General features: G+C 35.3%; 1 protein-coding gene across 13 annotated transcripts in view; it reads left to right on the top strand.

The window, feature by feature from the left end:
* Positions 1 to 26,808, top strand: part of RhoGEF2 (Rho guanine nucleotide exchange factor 2) — a 656,727-nt gene that overhangs the window by 594,131 nt on the left and 35,788 nt on the right. For all 13 annotated transcript variants that reach the window (XM_081725662.1, XM_081725656.1, XM_081725658.1 and 10 more), the window contains 2 exons: positions 21,952 to 22,095; positions 23,206 to 23,375. In XM_081725662.1, the coding sequence (XP_081581788.1) occupies positions 21,952 to 22,095; positions 23,206 to 23,375 (314 nt within the window). The remainder of the gene's footprint in view (positions 1 to 21,951; positions 22,096 to 23,205; positions 23,376 to 26,808) is intronic.

Genomic DNA, 26,808 nt, shown 5'->3' with positions numbered 1-26,808 from the left:
TCACCCAACTTTCGCTGTTGAAGTACGTTATGGGTCCCAATACATAGCACCTCTGGAAAGTTTGTTTCATGCTGAAGAGAATGAACTACCAACATGCACGGCAGTGCATGGCAGCCAAGTTCCACGAAGAAAATGAAAAAACTGGCCTGAACTGCCGTAAGAATAATTTACACGAACAAGGGTTTTGGGTAAAATCGCCGATTTCGAGGCTCTGTAAAAACGATTCTATTAAGGGCAGAAACATGAGATTTTGAATTCAAGGACATATCCGAGAGATGTACTCATATGCCAAACCTCACATTCCTACCTTCAACGATATCGAGTACTGGACCCCTACATTTTGCAGTTTTCAGGCTCACTGACTCACTCATCAAATTGATTAGGTACTTCCCAATGAGATAGAGACGTGAAACTTTGCATAGAGGCACCCTATAATGACTCGAGTTACAGAAAAAGTCCGAAATGTAAGGAATGTGCTATGGGATTTTTATGGGCGAGAAACTCCTTAGCCAAACATAAATAGGTTCGTCCTTTCGCTCATCAAATTGACTACTTGCTTCTCAATGAGATAGAGACGTGAAGCTCTGCATAAAGGTACCTTATAATAACTAGTGTGTGAAAAAGGTCCGTAATGTAAGGAATGTGCTATGGGAAATTTTTCATGGATGAAAACTGTCCTTAGCAAAGTAGAAATCGGTTCACTCATTCACTCATCACATTGATTTGCTAGTTTCCAATGAGATAGAGACGTGAGACTCTGCATAAAGGTAGCTTATAATGACTTGAGTGTGAAAAAGTCCGAAATGCGAGGAATGTGCTATGGGAATTTTTTATGGGTGAAAAACTGATTTTAACCAAGCAGAAATCGGTTCATTCACTCACTCGTCAAATTGGTTAAGTGCTTGTTAATGAAATATTGGCGTAAAAGTCTGTATAATGGTACCTTATAATGACTTGAGTATGTTAAATGTCCGACATTTAAGGAATGGGCTATGGGATTTTTTTTTATGGGTGAAAACTATCCTTAGCCAAGCAGAAATAGGTTCACTCACTCACTTATCACATTCATTTGGTACTTCCCAATGAGATAAGATGTGAAACTCTGCATAAAGGTATCTTATAATGAACTGAGTATGTAAAATGCCCGAAATGTGAGGAATGTGCTATGGGAAATTTCTTATAGACGAAAAATTGTCCGTAGCCATTAGGTACTTCCCAATGAGATGAAGGTGTGAATGTCTACAGAAAGATAGCTTATGTCTTAAATATGAAAAATATCCGAAATTTAAGGAATGTGCTTTGGAATTTTCTATGGGCAAAAAACTGTCCTTACTCAAAACAGAGATAGGTTCATTTACTCACTCATCATTGATTTGGTGCTTCCAAATGAGATAGAGATTTGAAACTCTGCATAATGGTACCTACCTTATGTAATGACTTATCTAAGTAAAAGGTTCTAAATTTTAGTAATGTACTATGGGAATTTTTTTATAGGCGAAAAACTGCATGTTGATTGTCGTCCGAGCCAGGCTCCTCGCTTCATCCCCCTTCATCATTTCAACTTTCCACGTCAACCGGAAGCATCCCTTTAATTTCTCAATACATGTAGTTGTATATACAGTTAGGATATGTTGGTGGCAAATATAATTAAGATTACAAACTATATGAAAGGTGTTTATCATTGGAAGAAAAACCCGAAGCAGTATGCAACTGCGCAACATGTGTGTCATGTAATGATTCTGTAGTTTCGCAGTGTGGAAAAGTAGAGAACAATTAAGTATATTGAAACACCAGCCATGTCTAGTGATGTAGCAGCGAGGATTCAGCATCAAGGGTTTTGGGCCCTGTTGATACTCTTCGTATTTAGGTAATGAAAAATGAGATGCTAGCGATCGTGATTTTGTAGTACTGGTAAATGAAATAGAATCTCGTTTGGACATAACTCTCTGACAGATATTTAATAGAATAAATTATCCCCACTGTTCTAGTGGCTAGCATGTACGCCTTTCTTGTACGGGGTTCTGGGTTCGATTCCCGATGGGAGAGCCCTTGACATGTGACACATGACTCCTTTTAAAAATGTACAATTTTAAATTCAAATCCAACAATATGCCAGAATTAAGAACCCCAATATACGATATTGACATGGTGAACTACAAAAAGAAATGAAATATGCACAAAAACACCAGAGGTGCAAAAAGTGCAGCCAAGTTCGTCAGCCTCAAAAAGTGTTGAGATGAGGATGAATGAGCCAAGTATACTGCAGTAAGATTGGTGGTTCGAAACCCAGACAAGGAAAACTTATATTCCTCCACGAAGTGTTAAGGTAAATTATGTTGACGAGCCTTAGGGATGGTGTTTGTGAGCGGGGTGGGTTACCACTAGCCTTAGAGATGAAATGTCCCGGTCGTGAAACTAGGAACAGACAAATGTATTCAAACCTCACCTCACGCCAAGTTTCTGTGTTCGTTCAGATGCAGGGCCAAGGAGCTTAGTTCATCCATCCTCATCTCAATACTTTTTGAGGCTGACGAACTTGGCTCCACTGTTTGCACCTCTGGTGTTTTTGTTCATATATAATTATATAAACCATGACATTCCAATGAACGTGTTGATGCAATAGCTATTTCACTGCAAGTGTACTATTATATATATATATATATATATATATATATATATATATATATATATACTAAGAGGTTTAATGGGTCCCAGAGACTTAACTTCATTGTCGGGAGCGTGGTGGCTGTGGTAGAGCGTTCACCTCCGGTGCTTGGGTCCCTGGTTCGATCCCAGCTTGCGCAGTGTGGACTTTGTAATGGACAAACACCGTGCTCGTGGGTTTTCTCGGGGTTCTTCCGTTTCTTCCCACTCTTCATTCCATCATTTCACTCATCTCTCATAATCACCGTCTACTTTCGCCTAACCGGCATAACCGTGGGACGTAAAACTTAAAGATTTCATTTCATTTTTTAACTTTATTGTCCATGGTACCTATTTTTTTGTGCATGAATATATATATCTCTGTTTTAGTAAGACTATTCATGGCTTTGGATTGATTGTTTTAACAAAAGAGACACTGACCAAAGCTTAAAACCCTCTTTATTTTAAATTATAATTAAATAATCTTTGTTATGTTTGTTAAATGGACTAGGTTTGGTCCGGACGACTCGTTCATGTCCAGTCCTTGAAAAAATTCACAAAACTTGGTTATACAATATAGTCAGCGGAGGGAAATGAACCCGAAACATGCAAAATTTATAAATGTATTTTGACATTGTTATATTTGTATGTCTTCGAGGAGTAAACTGTTTATTATTATTATTATTATTATTATTATTATTATTATTATTATTTCCGTGATCTACCGGGATATGCATGAGCCGAAGATGAGGTAGTTGAATAGTACTGAAGGATAGGTCATATTTGCTGACAACGTCATTTAAAATACAGTCATGTCCAAAATGATTGTCGCATATCTATAACTGTCTTCTTGTAAAAATATATTTTGATAAGGATTTTGCAGGGTACTTTTAATACTGTGTGTACAATCAGGAAATGTATATTTGTGGTAAATTTCATAGGAAAAGAATTATGAATACGAAAATTAGAATGAGTAAAACAAAATGTTGCTAAATGAACAAAAAAGTTTTATTTTCGTTTTATTGTATTTATTTACTGCTCTTTTGACATGAAATTTGCCACATACATGTCTTTGCTGATTATACACATACTAACATTTTAAGAAATACCGGCGAATTTGTTATCAAATTGCATTGTCACTACAACATATTTATAGACATGCGACAATAATTTTGGACATGATTGTACATTGGGAATATATGTGAAGTATTGAAGTATGTGTGTGTGTGTACTGTGCACAGTACTTCCTTTATGGATGATTACATAGTAATTGGAACAAAGTGAGCTTAGCTACATTCCGTCCGGATAGTCCATTCCGTTTTCGTCCTATTCTTCTAAACAGTTTTGATTGATCTCAAATTTTGCAAAGGCTTTCCTTTCTTATTGAGTATAGGAAAACTCCTTAAACTGTAGCTGCCCTGCTTAAACTTCAGCCTTTGAAAATCCACCTATTTTCATTCATTGACTATCTGTGATTCCATGGGGATTAAAATCAACAATCTATCAAAAATTTAATGAAAATTGCAGGCTTTATTGTTAAATTGTACTAATTATTCACGGTGAGCATATTGTGTGGGATGATCTGGAGACAAAAAAAAAGAAAATACGTGTATGGAAGCAGTAATCGTTTATATCTTTCTGTATTGGTTTAGGATTGACATTAACTTACCGAAACGTGGTGATCAGAGGGGGGGGGGGACAGGCGTGCTGTTTCATGATAGCACGATCTGGCTCATTTCAGCATCCGTACTTCCGCAGCGGGAACGTAAATAAGCGTATCGCTTGAGATTTTCTCGTTAACTTGCAGGTCAAGTTAATGTCAGTTCGTTCCATGGAATACTTCGCGTTATGTTGGCTCTGAGAAATCTTGAAGACATTTGTTTACGAAAGTTGTTTTTCAATTTCACTTCTGCAACTGAAGCAAATACTAAGCTGCAGGAAATATGCAGAGAAGTGGCATGTCAAGGTTACTTTGTTGGAACAGTTTCATTCTGAGTACGAATGAAACCAACATCCAAAATACAAATAATCAACTGTATATTACAGTAGATCAAAAATAATCAATAAATCTCTTAGCAAATTGAACATGACGTGTTGTAAATAAGGTCTTAGATGTGGAGATTACTCATAGTATAGCGTGTAACAATATATAAAGGGGAAGGGGAAAAAGAAGGAATGTCACAAAACTGCATTTTCGAGAAAACTGCGTTTTAATATTGAAACCCGCGTAAAAAGAATAGGGTTAGTCAAATCTTTTGCTCCTTTTTACATGGACAGTTCTACATGTATGCATACATGGTATGTACAGTCAAATAGTACCAAGAGTTACCAACATATAGGACAAAGCACCCGATAAAGCACACACATGGATATTCCTTGTTTTTTTTCCCTTACCCTTTATGTGTAGGTAACTGCTGCTTCAGGTGTACAGCACTGACTTCAAAAGTTAATAGAAAATGTATTACTTTTAAGAAGCACATATGACCTAGGCGCTAGGTAATCAAGGCTGCAAACCACTGCTCTGAAAAACCAACACCATCTCCAAATTGTTGTATGGATACGACTTTGGTTTACGTGAAATGAGTGGTGTCCAAGTCGATTTTTCGGTAAACAGCAAATAGATCTTTGAAAAAGTTGAAATTTCAAAAAATCAATTTTCGGTTTCAGAACTAAAATTCGATTTTTGGTTTTCTTTATACGTCGTACAAACGTTATTTAAACTGAATATGAACGAAAACAATTTTATAAAGTAGGAATGTGCATAAACATATAGTACACTCATGTTTGAACGTATTTAATTTGTGCTACAAAGAGGAAGTAAGATGCTGAAACACGCAAACAGTTACATGTATGTGCTTGGTATGAGCGTTTCCTGTATAAAATGCGGCTATGAGATTTACCTACAGTATGGGAGAAGCTTGGTTTGAGTCCTGAGGTTGATACTGGAATCATAGCGACTGCAGGTGCCAAACATTAAGGTTGTACTTGCATGAAAACACACTGTCAGAATCGGGCTCAAAACAATCGAGAAATCTGATCTGAACACGGATTACCTTCTTAATATTCACATACTTGCTTCTACTCCGCACCGAACAATAGCAATCCTTTGCTGTTAAAATTGTTTTGCTATTTGTTGTGCGATGTTGTCACATCATCATATTTTTACTGGAGTCTACACCCGAAACAATAGCCCGGATTTAAGATATCTTTTTTATTTATAGTACCACAACCCTGTAGATCACGGGTTCGAATATTAGAACTCCCAATGTAGTTCTTTCTAGGTATACGAGAACTCTGTCACTTTACCTGAAAGTCCAAATGCTAAGTCAATTATGTACCAACTGAACCACGGTCGTTCAATATATAGTAAGTTTGTGTGATATTTTTCTTTTATTTAGCAGAACACGTTAAACATAAATATCCCATAAAATTTTAATGGCCCCATTACTGCTATCTCAAAGCAATCCTACCTACGCTACTGTTCGTAAGATTGTTCTGTTCTATATGACATATATATATATGTTCGCTGGAATTTAAATTAACGATTTGATTATCCCGTTTCATGTATTTTCAGTGAACTAGGTTACACGAATATAGAAGGAATATCTCAGAAACAAGATTCTTAAAAATATCTATGTAATTATTTTACACTTACAGGTATATTGATTTCGTGACAAAATTACAATTATAAAGTTGGCTTGCTCGAACAGAATTGAATTGATTTGCACATTTTTTTTTTTTTTTTATAAACGCAGTTTCTTTATCTAAAACTTACACCAAAATCGCACTCTCCATTGGTCTAGTGACTAGTACGCGCACCTTTGGTGTATAGGGTTATGCGTTTGATTCCTGGTGGCGATAACGTCTGAAAGAAGAAAAAGAGATTTACCCACTTTGTTATACCTTTTCTACCATTCATTCTGAATATCCGGAAGTTTGTATGAACTAGTAGTAGAAGAATGTTTCGAACCGCAATAATTCGCGGTGCAAGCAATGGGATACACCGAGGCCCACGGATAACGAGATCCAGGCCAGTCCCGCCCCGCACCACAATTTGAAGCTCATATTATGGAATATTTAAATTACTCTGTTATTCATTTAGTGTGTGATTTGTACATCGTGAAGTTTCATATTAACAGTAAACTTAATTTGATTCCCTCCCTCGTTGTTAACATACAAGTTAATGTTTAAAATGTAAAAATAATTTCAATATTAAAAAAACTAACATAACTCGCATTATATTGTACACAATATGTTGTAGGTAACCAGTTTGGACTGGGTTCTTGAATGCATACTAGGAAAGGAGTTACTGAAACAGCAGCGAAGCTGATCATCAATACATCAATAAATTATCAGTAAATGTGTTAAACACTTCATGTGTAATACATCTATCTTGAAGATTTAGTAGACTGGCTTGTTTTGTTTTAATGGTCTTAGCCATTGGTGGTTCTCAGGAGAGAGCTAGGGACCCGAGAGGGGGGAGCATCGCAGAACCAATCGGGAAATCACGTGTATCGTAAATCGATTCAAGGGTGTTAGTCCTTTGTTATGGCTTCTGACAAGGTCAATTTTGAACTGTTATTCTTCAAAATAACTTCATGATTGGGGAGGGTACAAATACAAACCTACACTTTGACTAACTCACGAATTGCGGAGCACCAAAATACTATCCTGCGCTGGAGCTCCGAAGATATTTACTACGGTACATAGTATGTTACGCAGTGCTCAAGTTGGGTCATATACTCTAGTATGGTGCACTCCGAGACTTCTTCGTTCCATTTAATTTTTATATTGGGACTTTTCATAGTGAAGTTACACGTGTAAAGGGTTTAATTGGATGGTACATTTGAAAATTCATATTCATAATATATAGGCTACCACCACTAGCGTTTGACATTTCTCGTTTCGAGCGCTAGTAAAATGGGGAAGTATCTTAAAGAAATGGAAAGAAAGAGAATACCATTTCTCCTAATTTCAGCACCCTTATTTGCATGGAAGTATTTTTGTAATGGGGAGATGGCCCAAAAAATCCAATTGTTGGGTTTTGAAGCCATTTTATTATTTCAGAACCAAATGAAATTTTGATTTTTGTAACAGATCTTTGATTTCAGATACAGAAAATCGATTTCTAGATTTTGAAACCGAGAAACCGGTTTTGATTTCTGCAATAAAACCGAACACCGATTTTGGTTTTCAAGACTGAAAATGTCTGAAATGTAAAAAGCACTACATACATCCTACTTGTGTTAAAACTACCTAAACTCCGTCTCAAAGTTTCTACTTATTTATTTAATAAGAAAGAAAAAAGGAGAACTTTGTCATCTTGCTTTCAATAAAATATTTCACCAACTGTGCTTCTCAACTCCAACTCGTTATACCAAATATTAAATTTACCACAAACCTCAGCATTCATTGTCACAGTTTGAATATCGATACTAAAATAGTGCGATTATTAAATGGGATATTCCTTTAAAGCTGCGAACTCGCAGTATGGGGAGGTGGTGGAGCTGAAACTGCAACTCTTCTATCATTCATTCATAATTACTTCATTTGTGTTTTCATTGTCTGCCCTCAGTTGCGAATACAGACTTGCGAGTGGTGGTTAGGTGAGTATGAGTATAGGAAAATGATGATTCAAGTCTTTCTACAGATGAAGTGTGTGCGCGCACATCCATCCCGACATAATACTTCAGGAGTCCAATATTTTTATTTGTTAGGCTAAAGGAAATTAAAGAAAGTGAATAATGTGGTTAGATTTTTTATGCTCTCTCACAAAATTGAATCCGGGACCACGTGCACTAATGGCACACGCATTAACCGCTAGATCAGCTGAGAAGGCCTTTGTTGTTAGGTATAAAGAAAGAAAAAATATTTTAAAATTTCAAAATTCCCCACCATCGTTGCTAGTGCGTTAGGTATTTTTGTTCGTGAGGATGATCATTTTGTTCATTTGTGCTGCTCTTCCGTTTTCATTTGTGTTCGTCTTCCGAGGCCATGTACTTTTGTCGATGGGATTAGTTCGCTTCTCATTCCTCTTTAGCATGTTGGCCCTCGCTGATCCTACGATGAGGAGGTGCTTTCAAAAGTAGCGTTTTCTCCTAAATACTGGTGTAGTTGTTGTATCGAAGTTTTTCGTCGGCCACACACAATGTTTTCCTTTCCACTGTTTCATACAACAAAAGTTCTTTCTCCCTCTTTTCCTACATATGTGAAGCCTATGATTCCTATGAGTCTTCTCCTTAAAGTCCATCCTTAATTACAAATGCAGTGGCTCGGGGGGGGGGGAACCAAAGGTTCTTTTTATGGCTTTTTGACTGGAAAATTTTGACTTTAATGAAGAAATAACAATATTTTTGATTTTTCTTCTTCCCTTATAAATAACATGAAAAAGTATTTATTCCTGCATTCCGATTATATAATATGAGGATCACTTCGAAAGTTTTGAAATGTGAAATAACTTACATACTTAAAATCAATTTAACACTTACATTTTCTCAAAGTATCCACCATTACATTGTACACACGTTTGCATCCTCGAAAACCACTTTTGGAAGAATGTTGCCAGTCTTTTTCTTCAAGTGTTGAAAGTTCATTCTCGTAAGACACTACAGCTTCTTCAGGGCTGCAAAATCTCTTCCCACGGATGCGATCTTTGATCCTGGGGAACAGAAAAAATCACACGGAGCCAGGTCAGAGCTATACGGCGGATGAGTCATAAGTTTGACCTCCGTAGATTCTAAAAACTGAATTGTGATGTTGGCCGTGTGTGCGGACGCGTTGTCATGATGAAGCAGGATCCCACGCAATCCAGTTCTTGGACGCCGTTCCCGAAGCTTGTGGAACACTTTTGTTAGGCAAACAGTGGTGTACCACTGAGCAGTAACAGTCCTTTGTTCTTCAAGTGGAACAATTGCAACATGGCCAGATTTCGAGAAGAAAGTTGCGACCATCTTCTTCCCCACACTTCGCGGTCGCTTCACTTCCGTGGGTGTATTTTCGTCTGGAAAGATCCAAGGTCAAATTGATAGATCCAAGTCTCATCACCGTGCTCGTGGGTTTTCTCGAGGTTCACCCGTTTCCTCCCACTTTCTTCATTCTACTATTTCACTCATCTCGCATCATCACCTTCTCCTTTAGCCTAACCGGCATAACCGTGGGACGTAAAACTTAAAGATTTCATTTCACTTCATTTCCAAGTCTCATCACCAGTAACAATGTCAGAGACGCGTAGAGAATTACCTCCATCAAATCTTGCAAGCATTTCTTCACACCATTCCACACGCATGCGCTTCTGCTGTTCAGTCAAAGTGTGAGACACCCAACGAGATGAAATCTTCCTGAGCCGAAGATGATCATGAAGAATTTTTGTTACTGCTAGCGATCCAATGTTCACTGTAGATTCAATGTCCTTGAAAGTTGTTCGAGGATTTTCTCGAATCATTTGTTCCACAGCAGATATGTTTTCATCTGACACAGCTGTTGCCGGACGTCCAGCTCTCTCTCCATCTTTAAACGATGTCCAGCCTGTTCTGAATTCACCAAACCACCGAAAAATTGTAGCAGGGGAAGGAGCAAGGTCCCCAAATGCCCCCTGCAAACGGTCAAGGCTTTGTGTCTCATTCAAACCACTTTTGAAATCGTAAAGGATCATTACCCGAAAATGTTCCCTTTCGAGCTCCATTCTAGACAGCCGAATACTGCTCACATAAACAAACAAGTGAAGGCGATACGGCCACGTCGATAAGCGAGGCGAGTTGAAACTTTCTTCGGTCTGGATACCACTACCGAACGCAATTGTTGGAATTCAAATACTATGCCACAACAATGCGTATCTCAAAACTTTCGTAGTGACCCTCGTATATATAGTATTGTATTATATTATTATATATATAAAATTCAATAATCAAGTGTAATCGATCAGTCGATAGCAAAGAAAACTTTTTTTTTTTTTTTTGAAAATCTAATAATGTTAGCAATAAATGTACTGGAAATTCGGTAGTTACAAAACTTAGTGGAATTAGATTATCATTAAGAATTTATGCATAAACTCAAACTTCAGTTTAAACTTTTTTGATGACAAAGATACCTTTTATTAAAAGGTTACGCGTAACAAGTTTATCTATCCATACACACAATATTTACTAAAGCCGTTAAAATTCGAGCGGGAGAAAGTTGTAAAAAAAAAAAAAAAAAAAAAAAAGCGCTATACCAAAGTTTGCTACTTCAAATATATTGACACGATACAAAGGAAGGAAAAATAAATAATAAACTTTTACTATCGTTGAACTATCTCGCACCCAAAAGAGTTGTTTATGGTTTTAATTTTGTAAATTGAACTTATCTTAGGTTCTAATAAAATATTCGAAATTCACAGGAAAATGTTTCCCGAACAGAGAATAGAGAGAACTGAAATTCCATACCAAAACAAATATATGTTTGCATTTATTTCTCGGTTTAGAAAAATCTTTGCGTGGGGGGTGATAGTGATATTGTTAGCCGGGTACGTAAGTTCATTTCTGATGCTGGGGTTACGTTCTCTGAGCTCTTTAAGTTCGTCGTTCATGTTTTATTGCTACTACACTTGTATCTTTTCCACTCATCTTTTGTTTTTTCTTTATATTGTTATAAATTTTATTTAATTTATTTATTGTTTATCTTCTACTTTTGCTTTTGTTTTTAATTTAGGAGCGCCTTTTGTTCATTAATTACTTTATTTTCATTTACTACTAGGTTTTAAATAATTTGGAGGTTAAAATATTGAAATTCGTTGACTCTACTTTATATAATAGTTAATAATATGATTTTTAAATTTCCATTTCCATTTGTACTAGGAAGTAGAAAAATACTCATTTATAAGTGAAAAGCAACAAGTCAGTAAAGTTCAATACACCCCGAATCATCGTTAGTAATAGACGTTGTCTGTCTACTGTCTCTGACTCAGAGCTTCTGAATAGGTACTCAAGTTTCTCTTACATGTGAACACTGTTGCCACAGTCCTATCTCTGGGGTGGGCTGAAAAATAGTACCAAATTGAAACAAAAAGGGCTGAATTCATTATTTTATACCAGTGTAATACATGGTCCTATAACACGAAACTAAAAGAGGCGAAGTTCTAGAACACTCCCATCCCCCTCTTCGAAGAGAGCAAATCAAGAAAGTGCTGTGTTTAAAAATTACTTTCTAAAAACATCCAAAATAGGAGAAACCCGATCAACCTTGGAAGTAGATGAAACTTTTCTCGCACGTAGGAAGTATAACAGAGGCCGCAAATTAAAAGGGAGAGTTATCATCTTCGGTACGTATTGTAACGAAACCAAACGCTGCTCTATTTCAAAGTGACCAATAAACCAAAAAAAAGTATTATGGCCATATATGAAAAAAATATAAAACTAGGACAAATCAATCATCTCCGAGTACGTGTGTAAACAGTACGTTATAATAAAATATTAAAATATAAATTAGTGCACCTTATTTTCGCTTATTTCATGACCAAAGAAGGATAATAGACTAAGAAGAATATAAGGTAAGTTAACTGACATTTGTAGAAAAATGTAAAACCGGTCCAAGGCCCTAGAACCTTCCATGGAAGACATCAAAAGAAGGAAATGTAGAGAAAGTCTTACTGACACTTTTGAAAATGTGACATGTATTTGTTAAATGGTGCTGAATTGAGTAGAATTGTACCAACTTTTTCACAAAAAGAGCTGAAAATGCCAGCGTGGTACCAACGGGCCGATGAATGACAAAAAGGGCTGAATTTGGTACAATTGTACCAAGTGTGGCAACAGTGCATGTGAATTAACGCATGAAATTTCGAGATATGGGTTGGAAGAAAGGTCGTGTGTGGCAATGTTAAGTACAAAATTCTAACGATAAGTCAGTGTCTTTCAAATATTGTGGACATAAATATGTATGCGCAAATGTTGATAAAATTGTAAGACGTGTTTTCTGGCAGTTACCTAACTTAATTTGTTTATAACATATAAAAATTTAATATATTTATAATATCAGTAGCAGGGTCAAGTTTAGAAAATACACTTACGTATAAATTTAAACTGTTTAGCGGTGTAAAAGTATGTGGACTTCCTATACCAAATGATTTTCAACATGTTTACTCGGACAAAACATATTGTAAATAAATACACATTAATTATGCATATTCTCTAACTATAATAAAATAACATAATACCCTTCAAAATATACATTTTAAAGAATCCTTTGGAGACAACAGTAATAAATATACTGTGTGAGAAAAAAAGGAATTTTATTTTTAAATCAATATAGTAATAGAATGCAATTTTCTTTCGTTTACACATAAATTCCCGGAATCTTCCCTGGAAATATTCCTGAAAAATATTTTCCCGGGAATTTACCCATCACTAGCACAGCCGCGTTCATCGTGACGGGGACATACAGCCTTGATTCTTACGTTCCCATTAATCCCCTACTCATTCATTCGCTTTAAAAAAAAAAAAAAAATCTCGTCTGCCAGTTTGAATTTAAACAACCTGTACAACACACATAAGATACATAACTTACAGGAGCTTGACGTGATAGGCAATCGACGTGGTGCTAGTGATATGTGGGTTGCATAACATGCACTTGTTTGCGGCAAATGAAATGTCAGTTTGAAAATCAATAAAGATAGGTCGTCCCGAACTGAACGTAGGACTGAATATTGACATACTATTGAATGCTGTAATGGCACTTTTTTAATTGTAGAATTCACTGCAAGAAAACAAAGATGATCCTTAAATAAAATCTTAAACAGTTAGAATAGTTTTTTTAAATCATATATATCTATTCATTTCCTTCTTTGTCTTTCTTTACCTCTCTTCGCGTGCACTTCGATTGTCATCATTCTTCTGACCACAATCGTTTATTCTTATTATTAGATGGTCATACCACTACGTTATTCTTTATTCGTCATTTTTCTGCTCTGTATGCAATTGCTGGTCCAACCATTTTTGTTCTAAATCATCCCCTTATTCTTTATTTTGATTCTACCATCACACAAAACGCCACACATTTTCTTCCAATTCCGCCATACCTCTTGCATTCTATTGTTATTTGCATGTCCAAATCGCCATTCTTAGCAAGAGATTAATCTGAACATTTAAATTGTTTCACTTCATTCAATGTCTTCTTGTAGTCTTACCTCCCCAACTTCTTTTCAGATAAACTCGAGATATTCAGTTTTCTTTCTATTAATTTTTAGGCTTCTATCTTCCAAAGACTTCTTCCAACTCTGTACTGTTCTTTCCACTTTTTTATTTGCAGTGCGCAGTATAATGTCATCGACAAACATCATACACCAGGCAGCTTCATCCCTCACATCTTACAACTCCATGACAACGTTTAAGAGACATAGGCTGAAGGCTAATTCCTGATGTAATCCAACCTTAACAGGGATTTGGCGTGTTAATCTCACACTACATCTTACTTGGGTCGCAGCTCCTTTATACATTTCGTGGATTATACTTATGTATTTCTCTGGCACTCCTTTCTTCCTCAGACATCTCCGTATCTCTTGACGTTGTACTCTGTAGTAGGTCTTTTCCAAATTAATAAAGACCACATGCAGTCCTTTATGTTTTTCCTGATACTTTTCCATAATTTGTCTTCATATAAAAATTTCATCCATTGTACTCTTTTCTGGCGTCCTCTCACAATCGCCCTTCTACAATTTTCTCCCAAATCTTCATTGTACGTAACATTAGCTTGATTCCTCCGTAGTAGTTTCTACAATCCTATACATCTCCCTTCTTCTTAAAAATAGGTACAGTAACACTAACCCTCTATTTATTTTGCCTTTTTTCCTTTTCGTAGATTTTCTGCATGAGATCTTACACAATATCTGTACTTTCTGGCTCCGAACTCTTCCATGCATTTACTAGTATGTCATCTGGACTTACCGCTTATTCCTTCTTCATTTCTTTAACGTTTTGTCTTTTACTTACAGATAATATAAGACAGATGAGTATCTTTCACAGTCAAACTAAGACTTCCAGACTATGCTAATTCAATACTCAAACTTGAAGTAGTGCATCTACGGGTACCGGTTGCAGTAGAATAATAAGATCAACTGTTTTTCGAACGCTGAATCCATATCAAAAACCTGTTACTCACTGTTATTTGTAAATTTTGAAACCGGTACTTGGTACTTGGAAATGGTTAATTTGAATCACTTCCGGCTTGAACGGAAGTTCAACGGAAAAGATGGAGCTATTGTTGGTAAGCTAAATCGATGAAAAAAAAAAAAAAAAAACTTCATCTCGGTATCATGTACCGTGTTTTGCTCCATACAAATCAGCATTGAAACTGGAAGTAATATTAAATTTGGATCACTTCCTATTGTCAAAAGTCATGTTACGTTGTCTTAATACGAACTTTATATATATATATATATATATATATATATATATATATATATATATATATATATATATATATATATATATGAAAGAAAAGCTGAGAGTTACAGTTTGCGCTCTATGGTGAAAAACATTGAAACTGAAAGTAGGTTTTAACCACTTTCGGTTTGAATAGAATACATCTTAAGCAGCGAAGATTAAGCCTATTCTTGAGACGCTGAACCGATTGCAAAACGCCACATTTTGATAGCATTTACCATTTTTGCTCTACGAAAATCAGTATTGAAACCGGAAGTAATACTAAATTTGAACCACTTTCAATTTGTAATGTGTTGTGAATAATCGATATCTTCTCTTGTGGAGCTGAATCATTAGTAGAAAGCCGTTTTGGCTAATTTCTTGTCATTTTGTTCTGTGGTGATAAACATTGAAACCGGAAGTAGCTAATTTAACCACTTTCACTTTGATTAGAGGTTTGACGGAGCAGATGGAACCCATTCTTGGGACCCTGAATCTGAGTATGTTACCATTTTTGATCTAGGAAATAAGTATTGAAACCAGATGTAGTAGTAAATTTAAGGGTGGATTGATTTAAATCAGTCTGATTTAAATAACGATTTTAATCACTTGATTTTTTAAATAAAAATCGTTGATTTAAATCAAATTCCGAAATAAATTAAAGTGAAAATAAGTAAAATCCCGTTTCTGTTCTGAATTATGGAAGATAATAATCAAAATAAAATGAGACTCAAATGTATGTACAGCAGCACAGTACGAAAACGAGTGTCATACAGAGGATGATTAGGGAATATCCCGTTTTGAATGGGTAACAGAGCAATCCTGCTTTCTTCTCTTCGTAACATTTTTTTTTTTTTAATCGTTAACTATTCCAACGGGGAAATCACCATGGACATTTAAGACGAAAATTCTTTTATGTCCACGTCTGTCTGTCTGTTTCCAAATAATAGGGGCTTATTTAGAGGAGTCCGATCAAGGGCGCCAATTTCTCTGTAAATTTGAGGGGCACTCAGATGCAGAAAGCATATATGAGGATTTTAAGATAAATTGCATTCAAATTATGCCAAATATTGTAAATTTACAAATACCATGAGCTGGGCCCGGACCTCCTCGGCCCCCCAGGACCGGCGCCCTTGGGTTCGATCCCCTCTCCGAAACAAAGAAAAAAAGATTTTAAAACTTTAGTCGAAATTTATGTACTAAATACATAGAAGTTCCTCGGGATCGTAATACGGCAAATTACGAATGCGTTAAAATATGAAATAATACTTTTGATAAAGTGGATACTTTCAAATATCTAGGATCAATATTAACAGACGAAAACGATATTCACGGAGGAATTAAATGTCGACTAAAAGCAGGAAATTCGTGTTACTATTCAGTTCAAAATCTCTGTCGTAGAATTTGAAGCTTAAAATATATAAATCGATAATCATGACTGTTGTTCTGTACGGTTGCGAAACATGGTTGCTTACTATGAGGAAAGAGCATAGACTGAAAAGTATTTGAGAACAAGATTCTGAGACGAATATTCTTAACCCAAGAGGAACGGAAATGAATAATGGTGGAAATTTCATAACGAGCAGCTACACAATTTATACGGTTTACCAAACATTGTTAGGGTCATCAAGACTCAGGTGGGCAGGTCATGTAGCTAGGATGGAAGAAAGTAGGAGCGCTTTCAAAATCATAACTGAAAGAGCAATCGGAAAACGATCATTAACAAGAGCTGGGGCAGATGGGAGGAAAATATTAAGATGGATGTCTCAGAAATAAGAATACAAAGTAGAAACTGAATCCAGTTGGGTAAGGATAGAAGTCAGTGGAGAACTTTTGTAAACGCGGCATTGAATCTCCGGGTTCCATAACCCATAGAGTTAGTTAATTAATTTAGGCGAAATTTATGTATTTTATATGTATTTCGTGCCGCTAGCTAGTTCCGATTTTTTTAAAATATGCTCATGCGAAATATCAGTAACGTTCGTGAAAAGAAGTGTCATGTTGATAAACTTGGTGGTGTACTTTTTTCCTTAATGCTTAAGACACATTGTTTGGGATTGAAATAGGTTAACGATTGGGGATTAATTCAAAATTAAACCCCAATACTTTCATTTAAATGGCATAATTAATATTTAATACTATTACCTAATTTTTTTCTTCAGTTCGCGACTTGTATTGTTCGAGGAGAAAGATTTGATTTAAATTAAAAAAATATATATTTTTAAAAAAATTGTTCCACCCTGGTAAATTTAAACCACTTCCCATTTCGGTAGAATGTTGTGGATGGTCATGAATCCTTGAGACGCTGAATTGTTTCCAAAAAATAGCTTCTCGCTATCTGTTACCGTGTTTTCGTTCTATGGCGATAAACGTTGAAACCAAAAATAACTAATTTGAACCATTTTCGACTTGAGTAAAGAGTTAACAGAGGAGATGGAACCTATCATTGGAATGCTGGATCTTTGGGTATCGAATTATGGGTCAGTAAACTTTTTAAATATCGATATTTCTATATTTGAGAATATCGCAGAGTTACGTGACGTCTGCTAATAAGAGGCAGAAACACGGACTCTCTCAAACTTCTACATACAAAAGAATCGCAGGGTGTTAAGTACGGTGTGCGTGAAGGCCAGGAGAGGAATGTCATCATCCGCACCATGACAGATTCGCTTTCCAAGTCATGTGTTTATAAGAATGTACAAACATTGCGATGAAAGTGAAGAGGGGCACCACTGTGTTGGTAGATGAAGGCCATTTTATGGTCTCCAGCTATGCCATGACCCAATTCTACATCATGTCCAGATACATGTTTTCGGTATTGACCTATTTACTGGAAAAAGAAAGGGGGCATCAACTTTGAGACCGCACAAAACATTAATTTTTGGAGAGTCACGCATGTGATACACGATAGATGAGGATTTCCCATGCCATAAATGTGTACATGTGTACACTTCGAAACACACACACATACTCATATACATATATATACCAGTTTATCAAAACAAAACACACTTCCATCAGCTGTTGCTTTTATGTGGCAGTTCCCAAACGACACATTTCATCATTGGGTGTAAGAGCTTGTACTAGCTGAAAATCGTAAGATCTTGTTTGTCTTTTGCTAGAATCTTCCAAATGTTTGGTTGTGGTGTTCAGCTCTTGACTCGCTTTGTTGGTCGACTTACGTGGGCAGGATGTCTATCGGTCACGAAAGTCATGAAATTTGGCTTTTGGGTAACGAATTTTTTTATCTGAATAAATGTAAGACCAAATTGGAAAATTTTGTTCTATAAAACGTCAAATATCACCACCAAAAATGTATATGGTCGGCTTTAGACGCTATCAAATCGCAAACAAACCATGCTTCTATCGCATGGATAAAATTTCGGTCTAATTCGCACCCAAATTCATTCTTGAGAGTGTTACGAAATTTTATGATTTGGTAAAGAATTTCATTTTGGAATTTTAGTAGCCACCCTGGTGAGTTATGTAAGTTGCCTGCACGCGCTCGAGTCCGACTCGTTGATTTTCTCTTACAGAAGTATTCTGCAACTTCAATCTGGGTATACCATCGGCGAATTGAGTTAGCACTCGGTACATCTTTTCTGAAATTTATATTAAAGTGTCGTTGCACTATTGTGACCGACTGACATACCGTACATGAAAGTCCAGCATAGCATACGCTTTCTCATCGAATATTACCATCTTTATTTACTTACTAGTCAGTGTCGCGCTCTTTAGGCAGAAATCTGAAACCTACCTGCAGGATAAGAAAACTTTCGAGTTTCTTTTCATTATTGTAAAGGTTTGTGACAATGACAAAAATTATATCTACAGCAAATTTATGATACCGTTGCAATCATTTGTAGTAACCCAATAATTTTTCAGAAATGGAAGTCTTCTCCGGAATAGTATGTGAATATTTTCTAGAAAGCCGTCCATATCCACAGACGAGCAGTTGGAACTGATTCACTCGTGTTGTTCCAAAGAAATTCCTTGTGAAAGTAAATTCCACCGTTCGAGGGATTGTGCTAGCTTGTTAATCCTTCTTCCATGAAGACTATACTAATTGTAAGAAAGATCCACTTGCAGAGAAATCAATATTAGTTGACTTCCGTTGTTGCAGAAAAAAAAAAAAAGAATAAAATGGTAATACGATTTGTGTCTATCTTAAAGGAAGCGAGGTGATGATAGAACTTGTGAAAAATGTCAATAAACTAATATGTCAGATGCAAAGAGCATCGCAAAATTCAGATAATAATAACAATACAAACAGAAGACACTAGAAAGCACAACTAGACAAATTATGTAGAACAAACAAGGAATTGCATGTAATAATCACTAATGGAACAGAAGAAAATCCTGATACGAAGAAATCCGTGCAATATGGCGATAATCGCATTGAATGGAAGGAAAGAAATGTCGGGAGAACAACCAGACAAATGATAAAAAAAAAAAGTGTAAATAAATTGCCAGTAAATGTGAAATATAGCAAAAACAATGTGAATTCTATTAGAATCTATAAACATAATTACGTTGTTACATCTATTTATTCTTAATCTGTACCTTTACTTTATTCTTGGTTCATTAAATCATTCGTATTCCTATTCGTATTCCACCATCTAGCTATCTTACTTATATCCCAATCTAAATCTTTAAGCTTATTATCTAACATTTGTAATCTTGTCTGGATCATCAATCCGTCTGTTTATTTCCACATGCTATAAACTCACTTAACTACGTAACAGTATGTGTTACATTTAAAAACACTGTGTGCCACTCACATATATCCAATAAATTCGGTGAAAAAGAAAGAAATATGTCTGATGTAGAAGCAAAATCCACTAGATGAAATAAAATACAAGGAAGAAGCACCCACCTCGAAAGTAGAATATTCTGAAGCTATCACAATTGAAGATAAAAGAACTGTAATAGTTACTACCTGATTTCATACATTCTAGCTAATAATTATTCCCTGTACGAATCACAACACACTATGGCAAACTATGTAATCTCTGAGAACTTTGTAGATACTTACGAAGATCCAAACTTTTCAGCTGAGCTTTACGAAAACTATTTTAGTATAGTTTTAACGTATGACTTTCTAGAAATGTAAAAGTCTTCGTTACCTTGTTGGCGGAACTAATTTCACATCGTAGGAATTGTGGTGTCTGTTCAGATCAAACTCTAATACGTACTGGAAAGGGATCAGCTCAAGTTCACTTTTTACTGTATTTTGAAACATTCAGTTTTTCTATGATCGGTGGAATCATATTAATAATGATGATGGTGATTATTATTATTAGTATTATTTCAATTGTCGACCGTTTGCAAGTATTAGGCAGGGGAATGTTTATTCGCGAGAAACTATATGATACATTTAATTTCGGGACTATGTAGAATAGAAATCAGTAAAAAATATTCTCTGAATTCTAATTGAATAGCTGTAGAAATTCGGTTATAAATTTATATATACGAAGAATAAGTTTCAAATTTGTTATTTTAATATTTTTAAAGTCATATTGTATTTCAGTGTGCTATTTCACAAATGTTATTGTAAAAGAAATTACTTGTTCATAGAGAAGGGAGGGGAAATCCCAACGGAACATGGTATGGCGGCAACCTTGTGTGGCACTTCCCTATAAATAAAAGCGGTAAAAATAGCATAGCTATTAATACGCGTCGTCTTAAGCACGGAGAAGGGAAGAAAGCAGGTGCAAAGGCGGAATCGTGTGTTTGTAATCTGTTGTTATCAGTTGTCTTTCTTTTATATGTATGTTCATATAATTTTTTTGCTGTGCTGATTGCCTGCAACGCGATCGTAACCAGAATGCTGTATGGCAGAGGAATTAGCTGACGGTGGAGGGATGTCGTCTTCCAACAATCCGATTAAGAGTGTCTTTAATGGAGTCCAGACTCAAGCTTCTAGGTATACTAAGCTGTGCTCTTAACTGCACCAGAATGGCAAACGAGTATGGAAAAGTAAATTCAGCTACAAAACTTAACATGTAAGGTTGGTCGGTTTGCAGTGTTCTTTGTCTGCAAATCGGATGAGTTATTTGAGTTTTCAATATACTGAACCTTATAAAAATAAATCAAATAATAGTTACCTCCTTATATATAATACATTCTATTGTGTATTTATACATCCCACATTACATTAGGTATGAGCGTATCAATCAGTGTACAATGTTACAAACTGCGTTTCGTGCGTGAGGTTAATTTAAAGTTGCATGTTTACATGGCCTCTTGGTTGTGACAAGCATGTATACCCTAAGTAATTTATTCAGTTTACTTTTATTTTTTATTTTTTCAAGAAAGCAAAGTACAGGAATAGAGGCAGGTGGTTGGAAATAATCATTTAGTTGATTGCATTATGTACCTGTTCGGATTTTGTAAATATAATAAAATTCCTGTTGTTAGGTAATGTCTTGTTTCTTTTCATGCAGTTAGGAGTTTTCATTTCTAATTGTTAATTAAATATGTCATTAAGTACAGGTATAACGGTCGTTATCCTTTTTTAAGGTACGGTTTCCTTTGTAATTAAGGTTATATTACACAATTGCTCGGCATCCCGTAAGCCTAATATACGTGTACACGTTCTTTTACTGTCATGTTTAACGTGGACACACAATTTCAAAATATATTGTCGACTTCTTTTTAACATCACAGAACTTGAAAAATGAGTTTACAGTCTGTTCTCCTTCCCTCTGCGAACTACAAAAGAAAATACCATAGCAAAAGTTGTTAGTCAGTTTTAAACGTCAATTTTAAGTTTTTAAATTTCATTTAGGTTCAGATGTCCTGAGATTTCTGTGTAAAATCAGTAGATATGTAATTTCTGGATTGTGTTCTAGTTTGGTGAATACTTCAAGTTAGACACATTTCGTATTTATTTACTTCCTTTGTTTAATTGCAGATGGTTTCGGCATATATCAGAGGCAGCAGAGGCTTACAAAATACGAGATGGAAAAAATCGAAGACATGACCCTTCCCCATCAAGTATATTACCGTCTTCGCCTGATGTGGAAGGAGCAGAGCCCACTTCAGATAAAACCAAAGAGTAAGTTCAGTATTTATTATTATTATTATTATTATTAGTAGTAGTAGTAGTATTCCAGTTCGTATTGTCGATATTTTTGCAAATTCCAAGTCTGTAAATGATCTTTTGCTTTTTGGTTGTAGATATTATTAAAAATAAAACATTCTACTTTAGCTTATAGTATCTGTATTGTTTCTAAGATTTCGAGTTAAAATCGATTTGTAATTTAACTTCAGAACTTGGTTATTATACACAACTATATCTCAAGTGTTCTGCCTGAAAAGTGAAAAATCGCTTGTACAGAGGTTGTTCAGTCTACATTTGGCCAATTTCGACTTACCTAAAAATTTAGGAGAATCCATGGCGCTAGGTCCGTAAGTGCTCGATGTGTTTCCCTTGGTTCCTAACAATAGCCCGACAGCGTAATTTCCACTGTAATAGGCTTCTCTGAAGAACTGAGAGGGAAATCTTGTCCCATTACCTTAGCACAGCTTTCCAAAGTCCTTCCACAGTTGTCACAGCGGGAACCCACACACTTAGAAACAAATTTAACACAACACTCACAACAATAGTCCTGTTTTGTGCGTTATTGTCGTCCGCGCGGAAAAACAACTCCGTTCTCAGGAAGCCACTGCACAACACTGCAGGACGCCACGAGCCAGGTCGGGTGAGTCCATTCTGCCTGGGAGGGAGAAGGAACGAAATCGGCCAAACGTAGGCTGAACAACCTACGTTTTAAATTGTGTGCGCGCATCCGTAACTTCTTACTTATAAATGAGTTTCGTAGAGAAAAAGGAGAGGAGAGGGGGTGCCAGCACGTGTAAGCCGATTCCTACAATTTGTACATTGTTTGTACGTGGGATTTGTTTTATTATTTTAAAAAAATAGTAGTTACAGGAATCATTAAATTATCCTTAGAAATGCGTCTAAATATTTATTGATGCCAAAATTTTAAGTGGGAACCTCCATCTTCATGAACAGTTGGGCATCAATAAAAAATTAGACGCATTCCTGAATGTAACTTTAATAATTACAATCATGTGTCAGTTAGTTCCTTGAGAAGTTATAGGAATGTTTTTAATGTATTCAAATGTATTGTTTCGTAATACTGACGATCTTACTTTTCACCAGATGTGATGAAAGTGTTGAATCCGGAAAGGACACGAGTACTAGTGAGCTGAACAAAAGCAGTGGTGATGAAGAAACCAACGAAGGAATAGGACAGCCTTCTGGCGAGCCTACTCAACAGCCTTCACCGTCATCCGCTTCAGATTCAGTGGAGTCGATAACCAAGAAAACAGGTATAGTGAATTCTGTCAACTTCAACAACCTCTGAAAAGCTTTAACTAACAAAATGACTGTAGTCACATTATCGTTTAAAAAAATATATATATAAACAATTTTCAGACATAACATGCAAGTATCTGCTTATCTGGGATACTAATATGAATTGACATATGTTTGAAGTTGTATGTTCTACTATTTCTTTGTCCGATGTCCGAGCGTTCTTGTTTTCCTGCTTATTTGTTCTGTGGACGCATGTTATGATTATCGCAGGGAATGTTGATAGCACAGTATTTAATAATTGTTGTGTTAATGTTTTTTAATAAGATTTCATACAATAAATCGTGTATGCTACTACTGTGTACTTACGTCTCTACTGATATATGGATGAAGACTTACAGAAGCATTAAAAACTTGGAAAATAGGTTAGGGCTGAAAGCTTTCTGCGACAGTTTCTAATCTAAATAGAAATCAGTAGTGTTTTGCGGAGTTATTTTTAAATTTGTTTTGTTTCTATATAAAAATTATTTTTCTCATATGCAAATAAACAGTCGCTTCTAATTTATTAACATATATTTCAAAGAAGTTGCATAGCTGCTGTATTAACCGTAACTTATAAGGAAGACCATAAAGTAAGTAGTAAAGTTTAAAGAGGAAATTCATTATTTCCGTTTGTTTTGCAGTGTCATCTTTCGAATTACGTTTATCATGCAGGTATTCCATTATGGTGTAGGAATTGATTTTTAGAACAGTTACTGTATCTCTTATCTGACATTACACACTGGTGTCAAATACAAAGGTTATTAAACGGGGAGAAACGACAGAAGATAATTGCGCAATGAAAATAAATCAAACGAAATTTATAAAGAAGTCTGAGACTAAACAAAACTCATATTTCTCTTACAAAGCATAGCTGAACACCAGTTGTAAAGTTTCATTTCCTTTAGATCTGCAGACCGCGAATTATTGAGTGTATGATATCAGACGAATATAAAATTTCAGAATTTGTCATTGGTGCCCTACATGGTTGTCATGAAAGTTGAAATTTCAAAAGTCAGGAAAGTTACAATTTTATAGCAGTGAAGTTTTTCCTCTTATTTTTAGTTAAACATTATTAAGGATGCTACGTTTTACGATTGACATTGATACACAGCAGCTCAGCTGTTGGGAGATTGGCCTTAAACAACTAGGGCAGCATACAATTTTCTCTTCCCCTTAGCATAAAAATACTCGTTTAACTTTTGGAATTGTTGTTAGTTGATTAAGAAAGAAAAACTGCTCACTTCAATGTGTTTGTAAGCTTCGAAAACATGAATCATTAGGTAATGTAATATCAATCTTTCAATATATACGAAAACCAGCTGGATAATTAATAAAATGCCAGTACCTATATATCTTTCTAAATGTTTCCGAGCAATTGCGTGTGAGCAGCTATTATTATGACCACAATTAGCGAAACAAGGTGTCAGCTGTCAGTCATCGGAGGGTTTACTTTAAGGCCTCTGTCTAGTACACATATCGAAATTCGCACAAGATAGTTTTGACAAGAATCTCAGCTTCGGAATACACATGACAAGTTGTGTTTACCTTCACTTTGTTCATGACCATCCACTTACAAATGAAAAGGTAAAGGATTGTTTTTTTTAAATTTAGAAAATAGAAATTTGATACTTGTAAACAGTGAATAATAAATTGTTTTAGCCTACTCACTCCTTTATTAATGTTTGGTTTCATAAGAAGATGGACTCTATCTCAGTAAATTATACCGGTATAAGCAAAGTCATAGTAGTACTTACTTTTTGCAATGGTCTCAAGAATCTCGGTACAATCAGTTCTTACGAGAAATAAAATTAAATGAAAGCAGCAACGAAAGTGATAGGATATACAGACTCACTACGTGAGAAAGAAAAGTGTAAATTAAAATCCATTTTGTTATGTAAAGGAATGGTATATAGATTTTGCATGTTGAGTTTAATTTATGTACGTTTATTTTTCACTTCACTTACGCATTTCTTATTCCGCACTTTACGATCTTGGGATATTCATCCCTGGAACAAAATCAATAAAGAAATTACAAGTATAATCACTTATTTAGGTTATGGGAATGAATAAGTATTTCACTTTCTATTACTTATGTTGCAATACGAGGGTGATCAGGATGAATGAGTGAATCAAATACATATTCGAGTGTTTTAGATTATTTGTTGTTTTATTTCTCGTATCTGGCATTTTAAACATACAAATATTTCCTTCTGCCATTCTATGTAATTTATATCTGTATGTATTTGTCACTTCATAAATATGATGTTATATTAGAGTTTATTTACATGAATCTGGTTGTAGATCAAACTGCACCTGATGAAGCATGAACTTTTCGGAACGTAATGTAAATTTTCAAAATTTGTATTTTTGTATAGTTAATTATCTGGAGACGTTTATATTCGCTATTAAAAAAAAAAAAAAAAAAAAAAAAAAAACTGAAGAATTATCCAAACATTATGTTAAACAACATAGATACATTGTCTTATCTGGCATGTCTGCTTTATACCTTTAGATCGGATTACTGTCAGTACTTGTTGAGAAAGATTTTCCACGAAATTTCGGATGACATCAAGTGGAATTTATTTCAATTCCTGCTGGGGATTTTTAATTCCTAGTATAGAATTCAGTTAGGACATTTTAAGCAGACCAGGGAGTCGTTCTACAATTGTATTTTCATACCAGTAAATAATGACTTCACTTTTGTCGCAAGCTGTATTATCATCCTGGAAATAAAAGTTGTTTGCTTTCCGTAGAATTACCACAATATAAAAAAAACATTAAACTTTCCAGAATGACAAAATGTACTTTCCCGGCGTAATGATAGCAAGAACCAGAGTTCCAAGTTTTCCCAATTAAAGATAGCTCAATACCATAACTTAACTGAAATTGTTTACACCGGTCATAGGTTCAGTTTTCATTCTGTTTTCACCATTCGAGATTAATAGTAATTTTGTTCGGTGTTGTGATTATGGGCCTGTGTGCAAGTTCTGCAATGAAGACCCACCAAATGAAGTTCTTTTCAGACAGTATTGCTCACATACCCGTGTTAATGCCTCTCTAAAAATCTTTCAGGATAATTTCCATCGATTCTAACCAGTTATTTGTACAACCTCTGATTTCTGACTACCACTTTTAGAGGTTTTCCTACACTGGTAATTGCACAATCTCCATTTCGTTATGTTGCTCAGTTATTTGGGATTCTTCAATACACTACTATTCTAACTTAAGTTCCATAACATGTCTAATTGACTAGTTCTTAATTATGAACATTAAACAGTCATTTTTATTGCTTTGATTTTTTTTTTAAATAAGTTAAATTTCAGTAGTAAAAGCTAGTGGTATTTTCTCTAATTCGTAATTATTCAGAAAGTAGAGTATAGTTATTAAGTAGAGTAGAGAGAGACTGAG

This window comes from Thermobia domestica, chromosome 9 (genome assembly GCF_964235325.1).
Source record: "Thermobia domestica chromosome 9, izTheDome1.hap1.1, whole genome shotgun sequence".
In the NCBI taxonomy this organism is placed as follows: domain Eukaryota; kingdom Metazoa; phylum Arthropoda; class Insecta; order Zygentoma; family Lepismatidae; genus Thermobia; species Thermobia domestica.
The sequence above is the reverse complement of the archived record's forward strand: the minus strand, read 5'-3'. Positions and strand labels throughout refer to the sequence as shown.